Here is a 16,285-nt window from a genome sequence, read left to right as displayed (position 1 = left end):
CACCTGAAACTAACAAAGCATTGTAAATCAACTATGCTTCAATTTTAAAAAAACCTAAAATTTAAAATTCAAAATCAATTAGATTTCACCATACACCATCAAGGAAATCAAAGTCAAAATTGTAACAAAACATATAAAAGATATATACATAAAGTGTTAATTGTTGAAATGCAGCTACTCTGTTCTACTAAATGCAGGGAAGGAAGAGGTGACTCACGGAATGTGACCTAGGAGGAACAACTTTCCATGGCAATAAAGCTACATTCAGCTTTCATCAGAACATTGTGAACATTCTTGAAGGGATTATAAACAGAATTCAGAAAATGAAATTCAAAGTGGGAGTTCAACAGATACATTCTCAACGTTCACCAGTACTGTATGAAAATTCCTCTTTAAACTTTGTGCTTTCCCTTAGGTGATCATCTATAAGATTAATGTGAATTACACAAGGTGGAGTATGTAGAGGGCCATTTTATAGCATCGTTCTGCCAGGGTTTTTAAATGCCTGCCTTTGTATTTGGGGTTACAACTAAGTTGGCTCTAGGAACACTGTGTTTATAGTCAGAGGCAGACTTACTATATAAAATGATTTCTTCAGATCTAACGAAAACTAGCTGGCATTACATTCTCTGGAAGAATGAAGGTTTGCCCATTGTTCAAAGAGAAAAAAACTGAGAGTGAAAATTTATCATGTAAGACAAACCCAAAATCACTTGTGGCGCAGCAGTGAGTACCAAACTTATGTGTATAGGACTTTGCTATTTAATTTTAAACATGTTTTGGTTTTATAGCATAGTATTAGAACTACAAGTTTATAAACGTTATGCCAAGTTTTATGTTTGTATAAATTTAAACAACATTGTAATAAAAGTAGTTTAAATTAATGCTGAAGTTCATTGTTTCCCCTTTAAATTCAAACATAATTTAACTGTGAGAAACTGTAATACAATAAATAGTTTCTACCCTCAGGTTACTTATAGTCTTGAACTAGATTTCATCTTCTTTTACATTGCTTCTTCGAAAACCTCATTTAAATTGGATGGACTAGATCAAAATATCAATGATAAAACCTTAATTTGCTCAGTTGCAAATCTTTGCTCTGTCTGCCCTTTTGAAATGTATGAACTTAAGCAAGTTACTCCATTTCTCTTCATTTCAGCATCCTCATATATGAACTGGAGATAGAATACTTAGCAGGCTTGTTTTGGCAATTAAATATTAATAATAGCTAGCTCTCTTTGAACAAGTTACAGGAAAGCAGCCACTTTAAATATGTAATCTTATCAATCCTCACAAATTATTATCTCTATTTTATAGATGAAGAAACAGGCAAGAGAAATTAGTTGAACAAGGAATTACATATGTAGTACGTAGTTAGGCTTTATAGGATCTGAATTCAGATTGGGTTGGTAAGTAGCAAATTCTTCTGCACTATGTTATTTTGCCTAAAATGAACTAAAATGCTTAGCATAAGTCTAGAGCTTAGTAGGAACTCCATAAATATTCCTTCCTTAAGAAAATGATTCTTGTTTCTCCTGTCTCTATATCTCTTCTCATATGAGTTACCAAAAACCTCAGATCACCCTCTAGTGATAAATGATTCTAACTGCAGACTTTGAGCCTTGGTTTAAGAAAAAGAGTGAAAGAATATAAATATGAAGGAATTAAATGCTAGGCCACGGTATGAGAAAATGTGCTTTTGTTGGGATTTAGCATTTAGCAAATTGCTAGCCTCCTAGATTGTTTGCATTCTTTCGTTCCCAGTAAGCAAATACCCCTTATTTCTCTGATAGTAGAATAACTTTTGAGTTTTATTAACTAGAATTATGTTTTTGAAAGTATGGTCAAAATAACTTTTTTCCCCCAAAATATATAGTACGCCATTGGGATCATTAGAACTTAAATATCATCACTGATGAAGAAGAGAACTGAGGCAAACTTCTTTTGATGACTTCAGTACCTTCTATGCTGAGGTCTCGGTTATAATACTAAGAATGACAAAAGTCCGTAGGCATGTGAGGTATACTAGCTGATTCGATATGCCTTTATGAAATTTTTATTTTAGACTATAGGGACAAAGTTATATTACTGCTATAATCTAAGCAGAACTTACAAGGCAAATTTTAGACCCAAAAAGAAAAGGTAGCCATTGTTTATAGCAGGCTGAAATATCATTTGGGAGAAACTCAGCAGTTACTCAAATGATTTTCATGGCGATTAGAATGTATTTCATTGAGCGAAACTAATACTCATCAGGACAGAATCATATCTTTTTTCTTTTCCGAAAGAAAATCAATAATGATATTCAATCAGGTTAGCCATAAAGGACTGTTTTGTACCATAACATCTAACACTCATTTGCAGATCAGAGCAACCATCTCTTTTAACTGCACAAATATTCCTTGGCACTCACAGTTTATGGCTTATATAGGTGGTTTAGCACAGGGCTTTCTGGCTCAAAGCTGAGGCTGGCCCCAAATGAGCTGGGCTGACACTTTATAAGGTGTGATGAACAGTCTGCAACTCCCAGGCAACCTTTCACAGGGAGATTTGAAATCCACTTGAAATTGCATATGACCGGTGGAGCTTCATCTGGAGAGGCTAATCGGGATTTGTTTTCGATTCAGTAGAAATAAAATAAGCCTGTTCATTGTGTCAGAATCCATCTCTAGACTACAGAATGAACAATAACCTAAAATCAATGCCAACCCACTGGATTCGGCTTACATGCTTGAGAGTTTGTTCCAGGGTGTTTTATACAGTACTTTCATCACTCTGTGTTTTCTTTTTAGGGCCTACTCTTCCCAAGACTCATGTCAAAACAGCCTCTCTTGGGTTGGCTGGAAAGGCAAGATCTCCTTTGCTTCCTGTATCTGTGCCAACAGCCCCTGAAGTGTCTGAGGAGAGCCACAAACCAACAGAGGATCCAGCCAATGTAAGACCATCCTTCAAATTCATGCCCCATTAAGGGAAGCACTGCTGTGCAATACAGTCTAAGCCAACCAGCACTCTCCATTAACCCCAAGCCCTTGTCATTCTTATTGTTTGTTTAGTTCTGTTTTCCTGCACTTATATATGAAGAGAAAAAACTTTAGGGAAAAAAATTATATCAGGGATTTAGTTATATTAAAAAATCGTTGGTACTTAAAGGCAATCTTATAAATATAAGCAGATAGCAACAGGATGAGTGACTTTACATACATATATGTATATATACACACACGTGTATATATATGAATATACACGTGTGTGTGTGTGTGTGTATATAGATAGATAGACACTATCATCACTATCCTATAATGTGAACCACATGTGTAATTTAAAATTTTCAAAGAGCCACATTAAAAGATGTAAAAAAAAAATTATACACACACACATTTTCATCAATGAGATGAAACACCTTGGCATACCTGGAAATATAACTATATAATTATTCTTTAAAATAAAGAAATAGTAATAAAGCTATACTCTGAGGAGCTTTCTGAAGTTATCATACATGTCACTTATAAAATCATAAAATAGCCTAGAAATACAGAATTGAGAAGAGGAAAACACAAAATGAAGAAATGAAGGAAGGAATTTAGGAAGGAAAAAAAAAAGAAGGAACTAATATATTTAGAAAATAAGAGGGGAAAGTTTAGTTATTTAATAAGAGAAGAGTTTGCCAACTAAGGGAGGCAGCTAAAAAGTGATCAAATTAGAAAACTCTGAAAAAATCAATGGGGACCAAAAAAAATCGAAATTTTGAGAAAGCAAACAATTCCCCCAACAATGCATTTTTGAGGGAGATTTAAAAAGATGTTGCCTGAAGGCAGCAATTTAGAAAATTCTGAACTGTTTCTGAATATAATTCAAGAGAAAACATTTAAAAGAAGGCTAAGGTACTAACACATATGATACCTTGAAAAATTAGAGGACGGACTAGAAGGGGAAAAAAAGATGCAAAAAAAAAACAGATTAGAATCATCTTATTTGAATTAACAGTAAATTTTTTCTTGATTTTATTGTTTTCAGTATACAAATAATAAAATATTTTAACACTTGGAGATCAATCTGGATATGTGTATGTGTGTGAATGTTTGCAGAAGTATGTTATATAATTAACATACTTTCATACTTAAAAGATTCAAATTTACAAGAATCTAATGCACTGCTCTGTCAGGATATAGCTGTTTACGTATTGCAATAGTTTAGTGTCACAGTTGTTAGCCATATCTTAATTCAGATCAAATTCCTAAATTTATATAATATATCTCATCTCATAAGGAATCATGTCAGGTGGCCCAGTTTTGCACTTAAGATTGACTCTAAGGGACTTCCCTGGTGGTCCAGTGGTAAAAAATCCGCCTTACAATGCAGGGAATGTGGGTTTGACCCCTGGTCAGGGAACTAAGATCCTACATGCCACGGGGCAACTAAGCCTACGCGCCACAACTACTGAGCACACGTGCCTCAACTAGAAAGCCTGCGTGCCGCAAACTATAGAGCCCATGCACTCTGGAACCTGTGCGCCACAACTACAGAACCCATGCACCCTGAAGCCTGCACACCACAACTAGAGAAGAGAAAACCTGGACTCCACAACTACAGAGAAGCCCGTGTACTGCAACCCTGCATACTGCAAATAAGACCCGATGCAGCCAAAAAACTAAAAATAAAAAATAAAAAAATAAAATAAAACTGTTTTAAAAGTTTGATTAAAAAAATATAGTGACTCCAAGGAGTGACAGCCAAAAGTATAATAAATATGAAGAGCAATAAGATTATATAATATGTTAAAGGAAATATAGAAATGGGACAAATAATCTAGATCATCACTATCCTATAAAAATATAATGTGAATCACATGTGTAGTTTAAAAATTTCTAGGAGCCACATGAAAAGATGTAAAAATAAACAGGTGAGATTACTTTTAATGATATATTTTATCTAACCCAATATTTCCAAAATATTATCATTTCAACATGCAATAAATATAAAAAATTATCAAGATATTTTACTTTTTTTATACTAAGTGCTCAGAATATGATGTGTATTTCACGTGTACAATGCATCTCTATTCAGGCTATCCACATTTCGAAAATCCAATAGCTGCGACATGTGGCTTGAGGGTGCTGTATTGGACAAGATCTAAATAATTTGAGAAAACAACACAGATAACTATGACATCATTTTGGGAAAGGAGTTATCAAATTAATCAGTTCACTTCAGCATCCCTCCTCATACATAGGTCAGTCTTTTGGGCCAAATTGGCAACATCTTTCAATCCCTGTTAAACTCTGAAGATTACACATTACATGACCAAATCATTCACTGGCAGGCTGAGATTCCTATAGGAAGGTACCATTTCCATCCTGTTTAATACCACAAGTTGTTTCTTCAGTGGCTGGAGTGGCTTTATGCATATCTTCTCCACCTGTGTTCTCATGGCATCCAGGGTGTTTATTTGGCAGTACTTAATATACATTCTGACCATAGTACTGAGTAATGCTTCCTGGCCTCCACAGAGCAAAACATCATGCCTCAGGCCTCAATTTGGTTCAATAATTTCAATAAGTTCATCGAATGAATGAGCTAACCAAGAATAATCAGGTAGAGTCGGTATGTTTAAGTCAAAACAAAGGGTATTTCGAGAAAGAAAGGAAAAGAAAAAAGATACTAACATTTATTGAGCACTTACTTACCACTCACCAAACTGACCTGGTGAATCCTCCCAGCTACCCAGTGAGGCAAGCTTGCTATTCCCATTCGACAAATAAGGAGACAGACTCAAAAGGTCAAGTCTATAGAAGAACTGGGATTTAAATCAACACCACAGTCTTGTTTTCCCCACTGGCTGACCATCAAACTTAGCTGGGAAGCTTTACAAAAGGAAGAGATTCTAACCTTTCCTTGACCTACTGAATCCAAATCCCCGAGGCTAGTGACCAGGGGGTCTGTGCTCACTAACAGCGAGGTATTATTAATGACACGATTCTAGTGGCTCACAGTAAGGGAGAGTTACAGACAGTATGGTCGCTAAGATTCTGCAGTTCAGGCTCTCCATTTTATCCACCAATCAAACCGTGTCATAAGGTCACCTTTACAACCACGCACAGAGCCAGTTCTGGTTTGGGGTGAGAATTCTGTTTTCACACACAGACTAAGGTCATAATCCTCAGACTTTTCACTGGTCAGGTCAAGTTCCCACACATAAAAAAGTGCCTATGTGGTGTTACAAAGAAAGGAAACCTGATGACATAAATGCTGTTCATATCCTAATGGAAAGGAAAAGGAACATACTGACTATGTACCATGTGCTGAACACTGATAAGCACTAAACACGTCACAGGATGCTGAGAATAGCCTACGAAATAGATATCATCATCATCATTTTACATCTGAGAACTACACATCAGAGAGGTTTACTAACTTGTCCGAGATCACACAGTTTGGTAGAACTTGATTTGAACCAAGATTTTTTTTGACACTAAAGTCTTTGCCTCATCACAAGGATGAAGTCAGTGAAATAGCAGACAATCATTCATCACTGCCTCTTTTATTACCAGCATCTTCATTCAATGATGATATGCTAAGTCCACAGCCCCTGGCTATGGGCCACTGTACCATGCATGAGAATACGGTGAATCAATTAGACACGGCCCTGCCTTAACAAAAGGAGTGCACCGATATCCACCCGTACTAATTCTTTGCTCTCATTCTCTCTGTAGGTGTATGAACAGGATGATTTGAGTGAACAAATGGCAAGTTTGGAAGGGCTAATGAAGCAACTTAACGCTATCACAGGCTCGGCCTTTTAACACACATTGCTGAATTGATGAGGTGAATTTTCCGGGACCTTTGCAGCATTACCAATTACCCATAAACAGCACACCTGTGTCCAAGAACTCTATCCAGTGTACAGGTTAACCATCAGGACCACTGAGTTCTGGAAGATCCTGAAGCAGTTCAGAAGGAATAAGCATCAGGAGTTTCAAAATGATGACTCTGGGGTCCCTTAACAAAAGCAAAGATACAACTTCACTGCAATGTCAAAGTTGAAGCTGCTAGAATAGTCCTGGGCCTTTGCCACTGCAGTGACCACACTGTCATGACAAATGCTTATGTTTTCCTTCATCAAGGCCTGTCATTTTCTTCTATGTGTAGGTCTAGTCTTACAAAATGCAAGTGCATTATTGAAGCCTGTACCCTGCCATGGCAAATCAGTGCAAGCTCACTATTTTATTTTCAAATTTAGAGTACAAAGCACCCATGGGAATTTTCTCACTACATAGCACCAAAGGATTGGATGTTTTTCTGACAGCACAAAAAAGTAAACAAGTAAACAAAAGGCAGCAAATGCTTACGTTTTGTAACTCAAGTCATTCTTGCACAGGTGGTGGAATTCAGCAAGCGGCTGTAAAATTCACCCATTTTAGCAAGTATTGGTAACTCCACTCTCGGTTAACGTTGATGTCTGGAGAACAGGAACATTTAGAAATCTGCAACCAGTGGCATCCTGCCCGCAACCAGTCCATTTCCTAAAAGAGGATACAATATGCAATGTTTTCAGACACATGATAATTATGTGCTTAAGCTTGTAATAGGAAACTTTAATTTGGGTGGCTTTCATGCCATACCACACTGTGATGATATTTCAAAGCTTCACCAAGTCCGTCTCCCTCAGGAGTCTGGCTGGAAGGGTTCCCCCCTCCACCCCATCCCTCCCTGAGTTCCCCTTGGCAACCAGCCCTGGCCAGGTGGCTGGCTCCACACATCCCATGGCCTCCTGACCCACCTTCCTGAAACCCTCTGTGGAAATGGCAGAGCCATCACGAGGAAGGGAAGGAGAATGGAAGGCAGTTTCAAACAGTACCTTCTCTTGAGTGATGTCACTTCCACCAACAGAGTCCTCAGTGACTTACAGCAGGCCGTGTTGGTAGGTGACAACCACCAAGCTTTGTTGTCAAGGAAACCTCCTGCACCGTGCCTGCCCAGAGTCAGAGAGCAGCAGAGGGGAAGGCATCACTTGACACTTGTGACACATCCTAAACCCAGTGGATACTCTTTAAAACTGCATCTTCATTGTGAGATAGAATCTTAAACTCCTATTGCCATGTTTATCTACAGCTTGCAACTAGGTGAAATTAAAAAGATTTTGTGTGCACCCTTTTAGTTTTTGAATTTGCAGCTGCATTTGGAGTTAATCCATTTATGCAGCTGAATCGCCAGAAGGGAGCCAGTTTGCATATTTATCAGTTAGGCAACTTGAAAACCCAATAAGAGAGTTTCAGCTGAATTATTCCTTTCAGCTCTGCCTTTGATTTCAAGCTTGAGTAGGTCATAATTTTAAAAGAGCATGGAAGGGATAGGATCTTTACAACCTAATAGCTCCTTTTATTAGGTGGGTAATTATAGATGAATCCCTGAATGAAATATTTTGAGCAAAATGGCACTGTAACGGAAGTAATAATTCAGATTATTTTTTTACAGTTTTATGTCGGGAAGGAGATCTTATGTCAAAGAGAGGGCTTGTTCAAATGGTTCATTAGAAAGTCCGGTCCATTTGTGAAATTGTTCCTTCAACAAAGAGTGCTTGATCAATTTACTTATATTTTCATGAAGTCCTTCTGAAGAGCTATTGTGATGTTATCCTATGGGGCAGATAACTCTTATTCAACATCTAGGGTGCTTAGGCAAACAACCCTCCACTGACCTGGAACAAGGCATTTCATAACATAATATTGTCTTACAGAAATAATCCATTAGCTCAGAAAAGAAAATGTTCATTAGACCAGCCTTATCTTCTCGAGGTCCTAGGATGGCTTTCCCTTTCTAATCCTCACAAACATGGAACAGACTCTGAAGGCATTTGACATCCAAGGAAGGTCATGCTGAGTGTCCAGTTTGGAATGAGCTACAAATCTCGGATTTCAGGGATTAGTCACATCTTCAGTCTGTAGACTGTATCTGCACAATCAAGAGAACTAGCATTTCCACAACATTCTAGACTCCTCTGAAGTCAATGACCCTAGGAAATACATTTTTTAAAATATCTGAAAATATACATTATTTGATTTCAGTGGATGCTCTTGAAACTTTCTTCATTAAACAAATCCAATGGTTTATTTCAGTAATTGACAATGCTAATAAATCTTAGCGCCATGCAGTGTATATATAGTAGAATCCATTTAAATTCTCACAAGAGACTCTTGGGACATGTACCCAATGGTTTGAAGATGAAACAACTTGACTGCAACTCTGTACAACTCTGCTTCCCGTTCTCTCAGATAGTTCACGCGTGTGTACAACTGCCTGCCCAAGTTTATAGGTTAACTCTTTAATTTCCCAGTCTCCTGATCTCTTGACAAGAAGAAATGTCTCTGAGTCTGGTTCATGACATATAGGGCTCTTTAAGCTCATAAATCCCTTTGACTCCCATAGCGATGCTTGACAGCCAACCAGCAGCTCTGCCGCCAGGAGTCATTTCTCCCCAAAAAAGAAGAAAATAAAACATGGCGGGGCATCCTCAGGCCTCCCCCGCACTCTGCTGAACTGTCAGGCTAGAGCCTCCTCTTGAAAAAGTTTGGTAGTTTTCATTTCATACTGATAAGAAAGCTATTTTCTTTCCTCTAGAAAGTTGTGCATCTGTTAAACTCACAAAGATGCAGAGAGCTCAAAATGCATAAAACATATTTGGAGGATGCTCTAGCTAAAAGTTAAATATTTCTTAGTGACCCACATTCAGTAAGAAACCAGTCATAGCTACCTTTTTGTAGAGCAGAGCTATAAGCTTCTAGGGTATTTAAATAATGGAACTTTATATTTGGGCATTATAAAATGCACACACAATTGAACAAGCTGGAAAAAAAGGAAATATATCAAGCCAGGGATATAAGAGGTGAACTTATTAAGGCTTCCTGGGAGGAGATGGATATAACATTATTCTCTTCAAAATAAGGGTGATTCACAATGACATGCATGTTTTCGTCCCCTTCATTGGTAAGAGCTACAGAAGGAGAGCTGTCCAACATTAGTGTGTCATTCCAGACAACGTTTGGAAACTGTAACGTTTGGCACTCGTTGGCTTTTCTGATAAAGAATCTAAGTACAAGTCTTTCTGGAAGCCTTCGTAGTCTGTGCTTGAAGATGGTTGCTCGTTCCTACCACCCTTGTGATACACCTGTCTGTTGACTTTGTTTAAAGAAACGTCTTCAGGCCTCCTCCAAATGTAGTAGAGTGTCTCATACATGACTGCTGGACTGGAATTCTAACTAAAAACAAAAAAAAAAACCCACCACTAAAGAGATCACCTTACCTTTTAGATAAAATTGTGTCCCAGACTCAGACACCTTGTAGTTTCAGAATGTCCATTTCTAGTTCATGAGAGAGAGAAAAAATAGAAAACTTCCTTACTTTTAGCTGTGTTAATAAAAAACAAAACCGTCAGAACTTTAAAATAGATGAGGAACAAGGTTGCTTTCCCTTCCTGGACCAGTTTACTTCATCTAAATGCAGACCATCCCTAAAGCCAGAGGTTAGTATCCTAGCCTGTTTATAACACAATAGAGAACCCCCAGCATTCTAGAGCAGCTGAGCAGTCATACACTCAAGTCTACCATCTCTTTTTAAAATTACTTTCAAAGCAACATTTTACTCATAATAATAATAATAATTTGTATTTCTCTGGTAATTTTCAGAAATCACTTTCATAGTGTACAGAAAAGCTTTTCACTTGATTCCAGCGTTTCAAATTAAATCAGACTTTGGAAAAATCATAGATAGATGTTTTGTATGATATTCCACTGCATTTGAAATATGTGCTCCCATGCCTCAGTGTAACTTGCTATCCAAATGCCTGCTTCCAAAACGTCCTGATTCTGAAAAGAAATGCCGAGTAGTTCCTCGTCAGTGAGATTATACAGGAGAGCACACACTAAGCCTGTTGTCTGGGCTCTCTGTTGCCGCTATTGCATAATGTTCACTTGGTGGAATTCTAGTTGCACTCTCTGAAGGATTTCTCCTGCTCTCAGTAGAGAGCCTTTGTACACTGTCATCCTATGATTTTTTCGTTGGTTGGAGAGCAACAGCAAAACTCTACAAGATGTCGCAAACACAGATGCATGGGCCAAGGTATCTCAGTGTGTGCTGCAAGTGTGTTCTCAGATGCAAGAAAGGAATGTTGGGGAGGAGGAGAAATGCTGTTTTTTATTATCGTAGGGTAAACCTGACAATTCTGAACTTTGTGAGTTGTCAGCTTGTTTGGGGGCTGGGTGGGTGGGTCTGGGGTGTACTTTTTATAAGTAATATTTAATTTATTATTTAGAGTGGCTTCTTTTTGGATAATTTATGATACAAAGGGAGATCTGGTTGGGAATCTAGATACGGCTGTTAAAGCTGCAGTGTTCCATATCTCAGAGGGACCACTTTGGAAAAGCATCGTCCACTGCTGAGTATGAGGATACGCCCAGGCAAAGCCTCCATTGAATCACCGTCATCACCGCCTTCTCCCTTTCCAGGGTCATTCAAACACAATACCACCAAACCTACAATATTCTGATAGCATTTCACAGATCAATGCTACTCATTCTCTCAAAGGGCTTTGCGATTCAAACAAATTGTTAGTGTGCTAGTGATAGGTTTATTTGGTAGAAATGGGTATACTACAGCTTTAACTAGCCTTAGTGGAAAAAGAAACTTTTTGTTGCTACAAAATGCCTTTTTTTACAAAAAGGTATTTTGAGCCTACAAAGAGTTTCTTTAAATTGTCAGACTCTAGCATTGTTAACCAAATTAGACTAGTGATTGCAATATTTAAGTGTAAATCTTGTTCTATGAGAAAGGAAACTTGCTTACAGTTTAAAACGATGACTGTTTCTACACATGATCTTGTATACTACTACACGAGGAAAAAGGGGTTTTGTAATCACTGTAGAACAGTCTCATATTCATTTTTTATAGAAATGTTATTCCAATGGTGCATTTTTTGTTTAATAAATAAAGTTTTGATACAAATTTCTTTCTTCATGTTATTTATATTAAATGGCTGATACGAAATGCACATGACCCTAACCCCTGCCTGTCTATTCTCATCCTCAGGATACATGCTGCCTTTTTGACATGTGTATCAGAGACTGTCAGTCCCTTTGGATCCTTTTCATGCACACGCCCAGTATGCTTTCTATCCCAACAGCCAATAAATACCCATGTGTGTTGGAGGGCTGCCTCTGGCTGCCAGAACTTGCTTTGCCTACGTACACAGGAGAGTTGGAAATTCCAGATCAGATCTCACCAATAGCTGGTAAATACTCCAGCCCCCATGCCCTCATTGAGACAATTCTGCAGTGTAAGCCAACTCATGTCCAGAGTCCCCCTGCAGGACTGAGCCAGAGTAACTCTCTGTGGGGAGATACTGCTCCACAATATTGCACCCTAGATATAGCACCCATGTTTGGCTTGCCTCCTTTCTCTTTCCCTCTCCCCCTCTCCCCCTAGTGATTTCTCCTGGGAGCACTTCATAATAAATCACTTTTACACAAATCTTCATGTCAAGGGCTGTTTTTAGGGATTTAACCCAAGACAAAGACGTACTATTTTTGTTCCCATTTCAACATGCCAACACCAAGTAAATATAATACTCTCTCCATCCTCAAGATATTTCATTCTTATCGTGTCAACAGCAGAACATGGGGACACATATGCACTGAATAATATATGGCTATGAGTATTGAAGGATGAAGTTGGACGTGTAATCTATTCTTTAAGAGAAAATCACATATTAATAAAAGTTTTACTAACTCTTTTGGGTAAGCAGAGAACTATTCAGAGAGTTTGCTTGAAGCCAATGCATCACCGGCGCCAGGACAGGTGGGGTTTTAAAGGCCACCTAGCTCTTCCCATCTTCTTCAACGCATAATCATTCCACCTAGAGAGAAAAAAATTGTGGTTAAGATCACCAAGAACCTGGAGAAATTGGAACCCTTGTGCGTTGCTAGTGGGAACGTAAACTAGTGCTGCCGTAAACCACCGTATGGTGGTTCCTCAAAAAATTAAACATAGAATTACCATATGATAGAATTACCATATGATCCAGCAATTCCATTTCTGGGCATATATCCAAAAGAATTAAAAGTAGGGACTTAAGAGATATTTGGACACCCATGTTCATAGCATTGTTATTCACTATAGCCAAAAGGTGAAAACAACCCAAGAACTCATCAACAAATGAGTACATAAACAAAATATGTGTGTGTGCACGTGCGTGTGTGTGTGTGTGTAATGGAATATTGCTCAGCCTTAAAAAGGAAGGACACTCTGACACATGCTACAACATGGATGAAGCTTGAGGACATTATGTGAAGTGAAATAAGCTCATCACAAAAGAATAAATAGTGTATGATTCCACTTATATTAGGTACCTAGCGTAGTCACATTCAGAGAGACAGAACAGTAGTTACCAGGGGCTAGGAAGATAGGGGAATGAGGAGTAATTGCTTAATAGGTATAGAGTTGCAGTTTTGGGAGATGAAAAAAGTTCTGGAGATGGATGGTGGCAACGGTAGCCCAACAATGTGAACATACTTAATGCTACTGAACCGTACTATACACTTAACAATATTAAAATTTTAAATTTTATGTTAGGTATACTTTACCACAATTTAAAAAATTCCAAATAAGGATATTCCAGAGCCATCTTCTATAAATGCTGATATTTATTCTATGACTCCTGAAATATATGTTAACACCAAAATGTTAAACTGATATGCAAGCCCTAGAAATGACATATTTACAATAGTCTATTTTACCTCACATACTCAATTTATGTAATCATCTCTTACAGAAGGATGTCACGCTTTCACAGAAGCTATCAGAGATAGTATCTCCATGGAAAACCAGTTATTTCAAGAAAAATAAAATGGATTACTGCTGTTTGATCTAGACAGGAGAAGGTTAAGGGATAAACTAGCTACTCTCTCCACTGCAAATATCTTTATAAGAAGGATTTTGGAGTAGTCAAAAAATGATATACTCTCTATCTTAAATACCCTAAAATGCTATAATGAAGATAGATAGTAGATTGCATTAATATGCAGGTAGGAGAATTTAATAGATCTGAATGAAATTGGAAAATCAGAGAGGTTTACCCAGAGCTGGAATTCAGAAAGGTTGACACTGCTCTCTTGCATGGAAATTTTCTTCAATTCATTAATTACTCATTTCCATTTATTTTGATGTGTTTTAAAGGTGCATCTGTAACTCTTACAAATATTTCCTGACTTCCATCCCATCATTAAACTTCTCATTATTTTTCACACATTACTCTTTTCTCTAAACATCCTTTGCATATTCTCAGCTTGGTCATCCACATCACTACTTTTGCTTTTTGTAAATCTTTGCCTCCAATAATGGTTTTAATTGTGCACTTGGATTTTAAATTTTATTGCAATTCTTCCTTTATTTACCCATTGCCTCCTTCATTTCATCATGCTGTTTTTTTATCCCATCCTTTTCTTTCTTCATTATACTCCAACTCTTTTTCAGACAGCTGATTTTTTTAAAATTAATTAATTAATTTATTTATTCTTAATTTTGGCTGTGTTGGGTCTTTGTTTCTGTGCGAGGGCTTTCTCTAGTTGTGGCGAGCGGGGGCCACTCTTCATCGCGGTGCGCGGGCGTCTCACTGTCCCGGCCTCTCTTTTTGCGGAGCACAGGCTCCAGAGGTGCAGGCTCAGTAGTGGCTCACGGGCCTAGTTGCTCCGCAGCATGTGGGATCTTCCCAGACCAGGGCTCGAACCCGTATCCCCTGCATTGGCAGGCAGATTCTCAACCACTGCGCCACCAGGGAAGGCCTGATATTTTTTTATAAATTTGAAAACATCAGTTTTCTATGAAAGAACCTTCTACTGGTTTTGTAAAAGGATTATCCTATCAGCTTCTTATGTCTCATTACTTTAACCCATTCTTATCTTTATTTTAGATTTAAGTATTTTTAATCTATTTACTCTGAAATGAAGGAAGATCTATTTAGATCAATGTGTGTCAACCTTCTGTTCATTTGAATTGCTCCTGACCCCATTTTATTTCCCCTCGTGTTCGATAGACTTTTTCCTGATTGCCAGGTGGAGTATATGAAAAAGCAAAGCTCAAGAATAAACAGATGCCCTACCTCTTCTGTTTTCTACCTCTACCTGGACTACTGTAAAGAGAAATGTGCCCAAGCACATTAGTTCCTCTCTTACCCTTTCTGCCCAGTTCTGTTCTGACAGTTTATTAAACAAATGAATGTAGTGGAGAAGAGAGAGATTAGAGGAAGGAATAAATAACTTCTAGGTGCCTGATGCTTTTTGAGGCAGCCAGAGTGATACTTGCCTGGATTTTTGGTTGATATAAACTTTTCACTTGTGATCTGAAGATCATTTTGTATAAGATTACTGGCAATATGGTAAGAATGGCCCATATACTATGCTTCCTTGAAGTTTTATTGGCCTTACAGCTAGGGAAAAAAGAAAAAAAAAATTTCTGATTTGGTGGAGAGGTCCTGTTTTTTCAGTAATAATATCTTCTTCTCCCCCTTCTTCCCTTCCTCTTCCTCCTTCTATTATATTTTTTTCTGAGTCCATTGATATGATAATGGGAAATTGGGGTTCACTGTTAGGGGCAACTCTCCAGACACCATTGTAATTGTTGAATACTAGGTATTTTTTAAGCACCTAGGTTTTGTCCTACCTTCTATTTACCTAAGTATAATCTTCACCTATTTTTTATTTACCAATTTCTTATTTCCATATTACTATATTCCTTTTCCTTTCATTTGTGACTAATCTCTCTCTTTCACCTTAACTTTAGAAACTCATAATTTGATACAATAAGTACTAAGGCAATTATTCCTGAGATAATCCAAATGTCCTTATTAGCAGTTCAAAAGATTTCTTGAAATAAATAACAGAAGTAATTTTTCCCAGATTCCTTTCAGGTTTTAATTAACATTCTTCTTTATAAATTAATGACAGTCCTTTAATTTCCTTGTCTTTGCTAATATCCTTTCTGACTCTATATGTAAGTTTGACAAAATACCTCTTAGTAGAATAATTTTTCACCTTCTTAATATTTCTTAAGGATTTAATTCTTGTGCTATTCTTTGACTCTGTGGTGGTTTCCCTCAGCTACTTTTCTTTTTATTCAAGCGAAAAACTGTTCTTTGGTGTGGAACTCTCTTAACAGTGGCAGTATTTTAATTTTGTAGCTATGGCTCCTTATTTGTCATTAATTGTTCCTATTTCTTCCTGAAATAAGATGTTTCAAAAAA

At 37.5% G+C, this 16,285-nt stretch overlaps 1 protein-coding gene and 1 long non-coding RNA gene across 2 annotated transcripts in view; one reads left to right on the top strand and one right to left on the bottom strand.

The window, feature by feature from the left end:
- Positions 1–6,829, top strand: part of DCC (DCC netrin 1 receptor) — a 1,180,955-nt gene extending 1,174,126 nt beyond the window's left edge. The window contains exons 28-29 of the mRNA XM_082416529.1: positions 2,793–2,935; positions 6,711–6,829. Coding sequence (XP_082272655.1) covers positions 2,793–2,935; positions 6,711–6,800 — 233 coding nt within the window. The 3' untranslated portion in view covers positions 6,801–6,829. The remainder of the gene's footprint in view (positions 1–2,792; positions 2,936–6,710) is intronic.
- Positions 6,830–6,921: 92 nt separating this feature from the next.
- Positions 6,922–13,046, bottom strand: LOC309639451. Its single transcript, XR_014251658.1, has 2 exons — positions 12,778–13,046; positions 6,922–10,355 (listed from the first exon to the last, which is right to left on the bottom strand). It is a non-coding gene; the product is annotated as an uncharacterized lncRNA (long non-coding RNA).
- Positions 13,047–16,285: the final 3,239 nt, after the last annotated feature.

This window comes from Balaenoptera physalus (genome assembly GCF_965194825.1).
Source record: "Balaenoptera physalus genome assembly, chromosome: 12".
NCBI lineage: Eukaryota > Metazoa > Chordata > Mammalia > Artiodactyla > Balaenopteridae > Balaenoptera > Balaenoptera physalus.
This window is presented reverse-complemented; position numbering and strand designations above follow the sequence as displayed.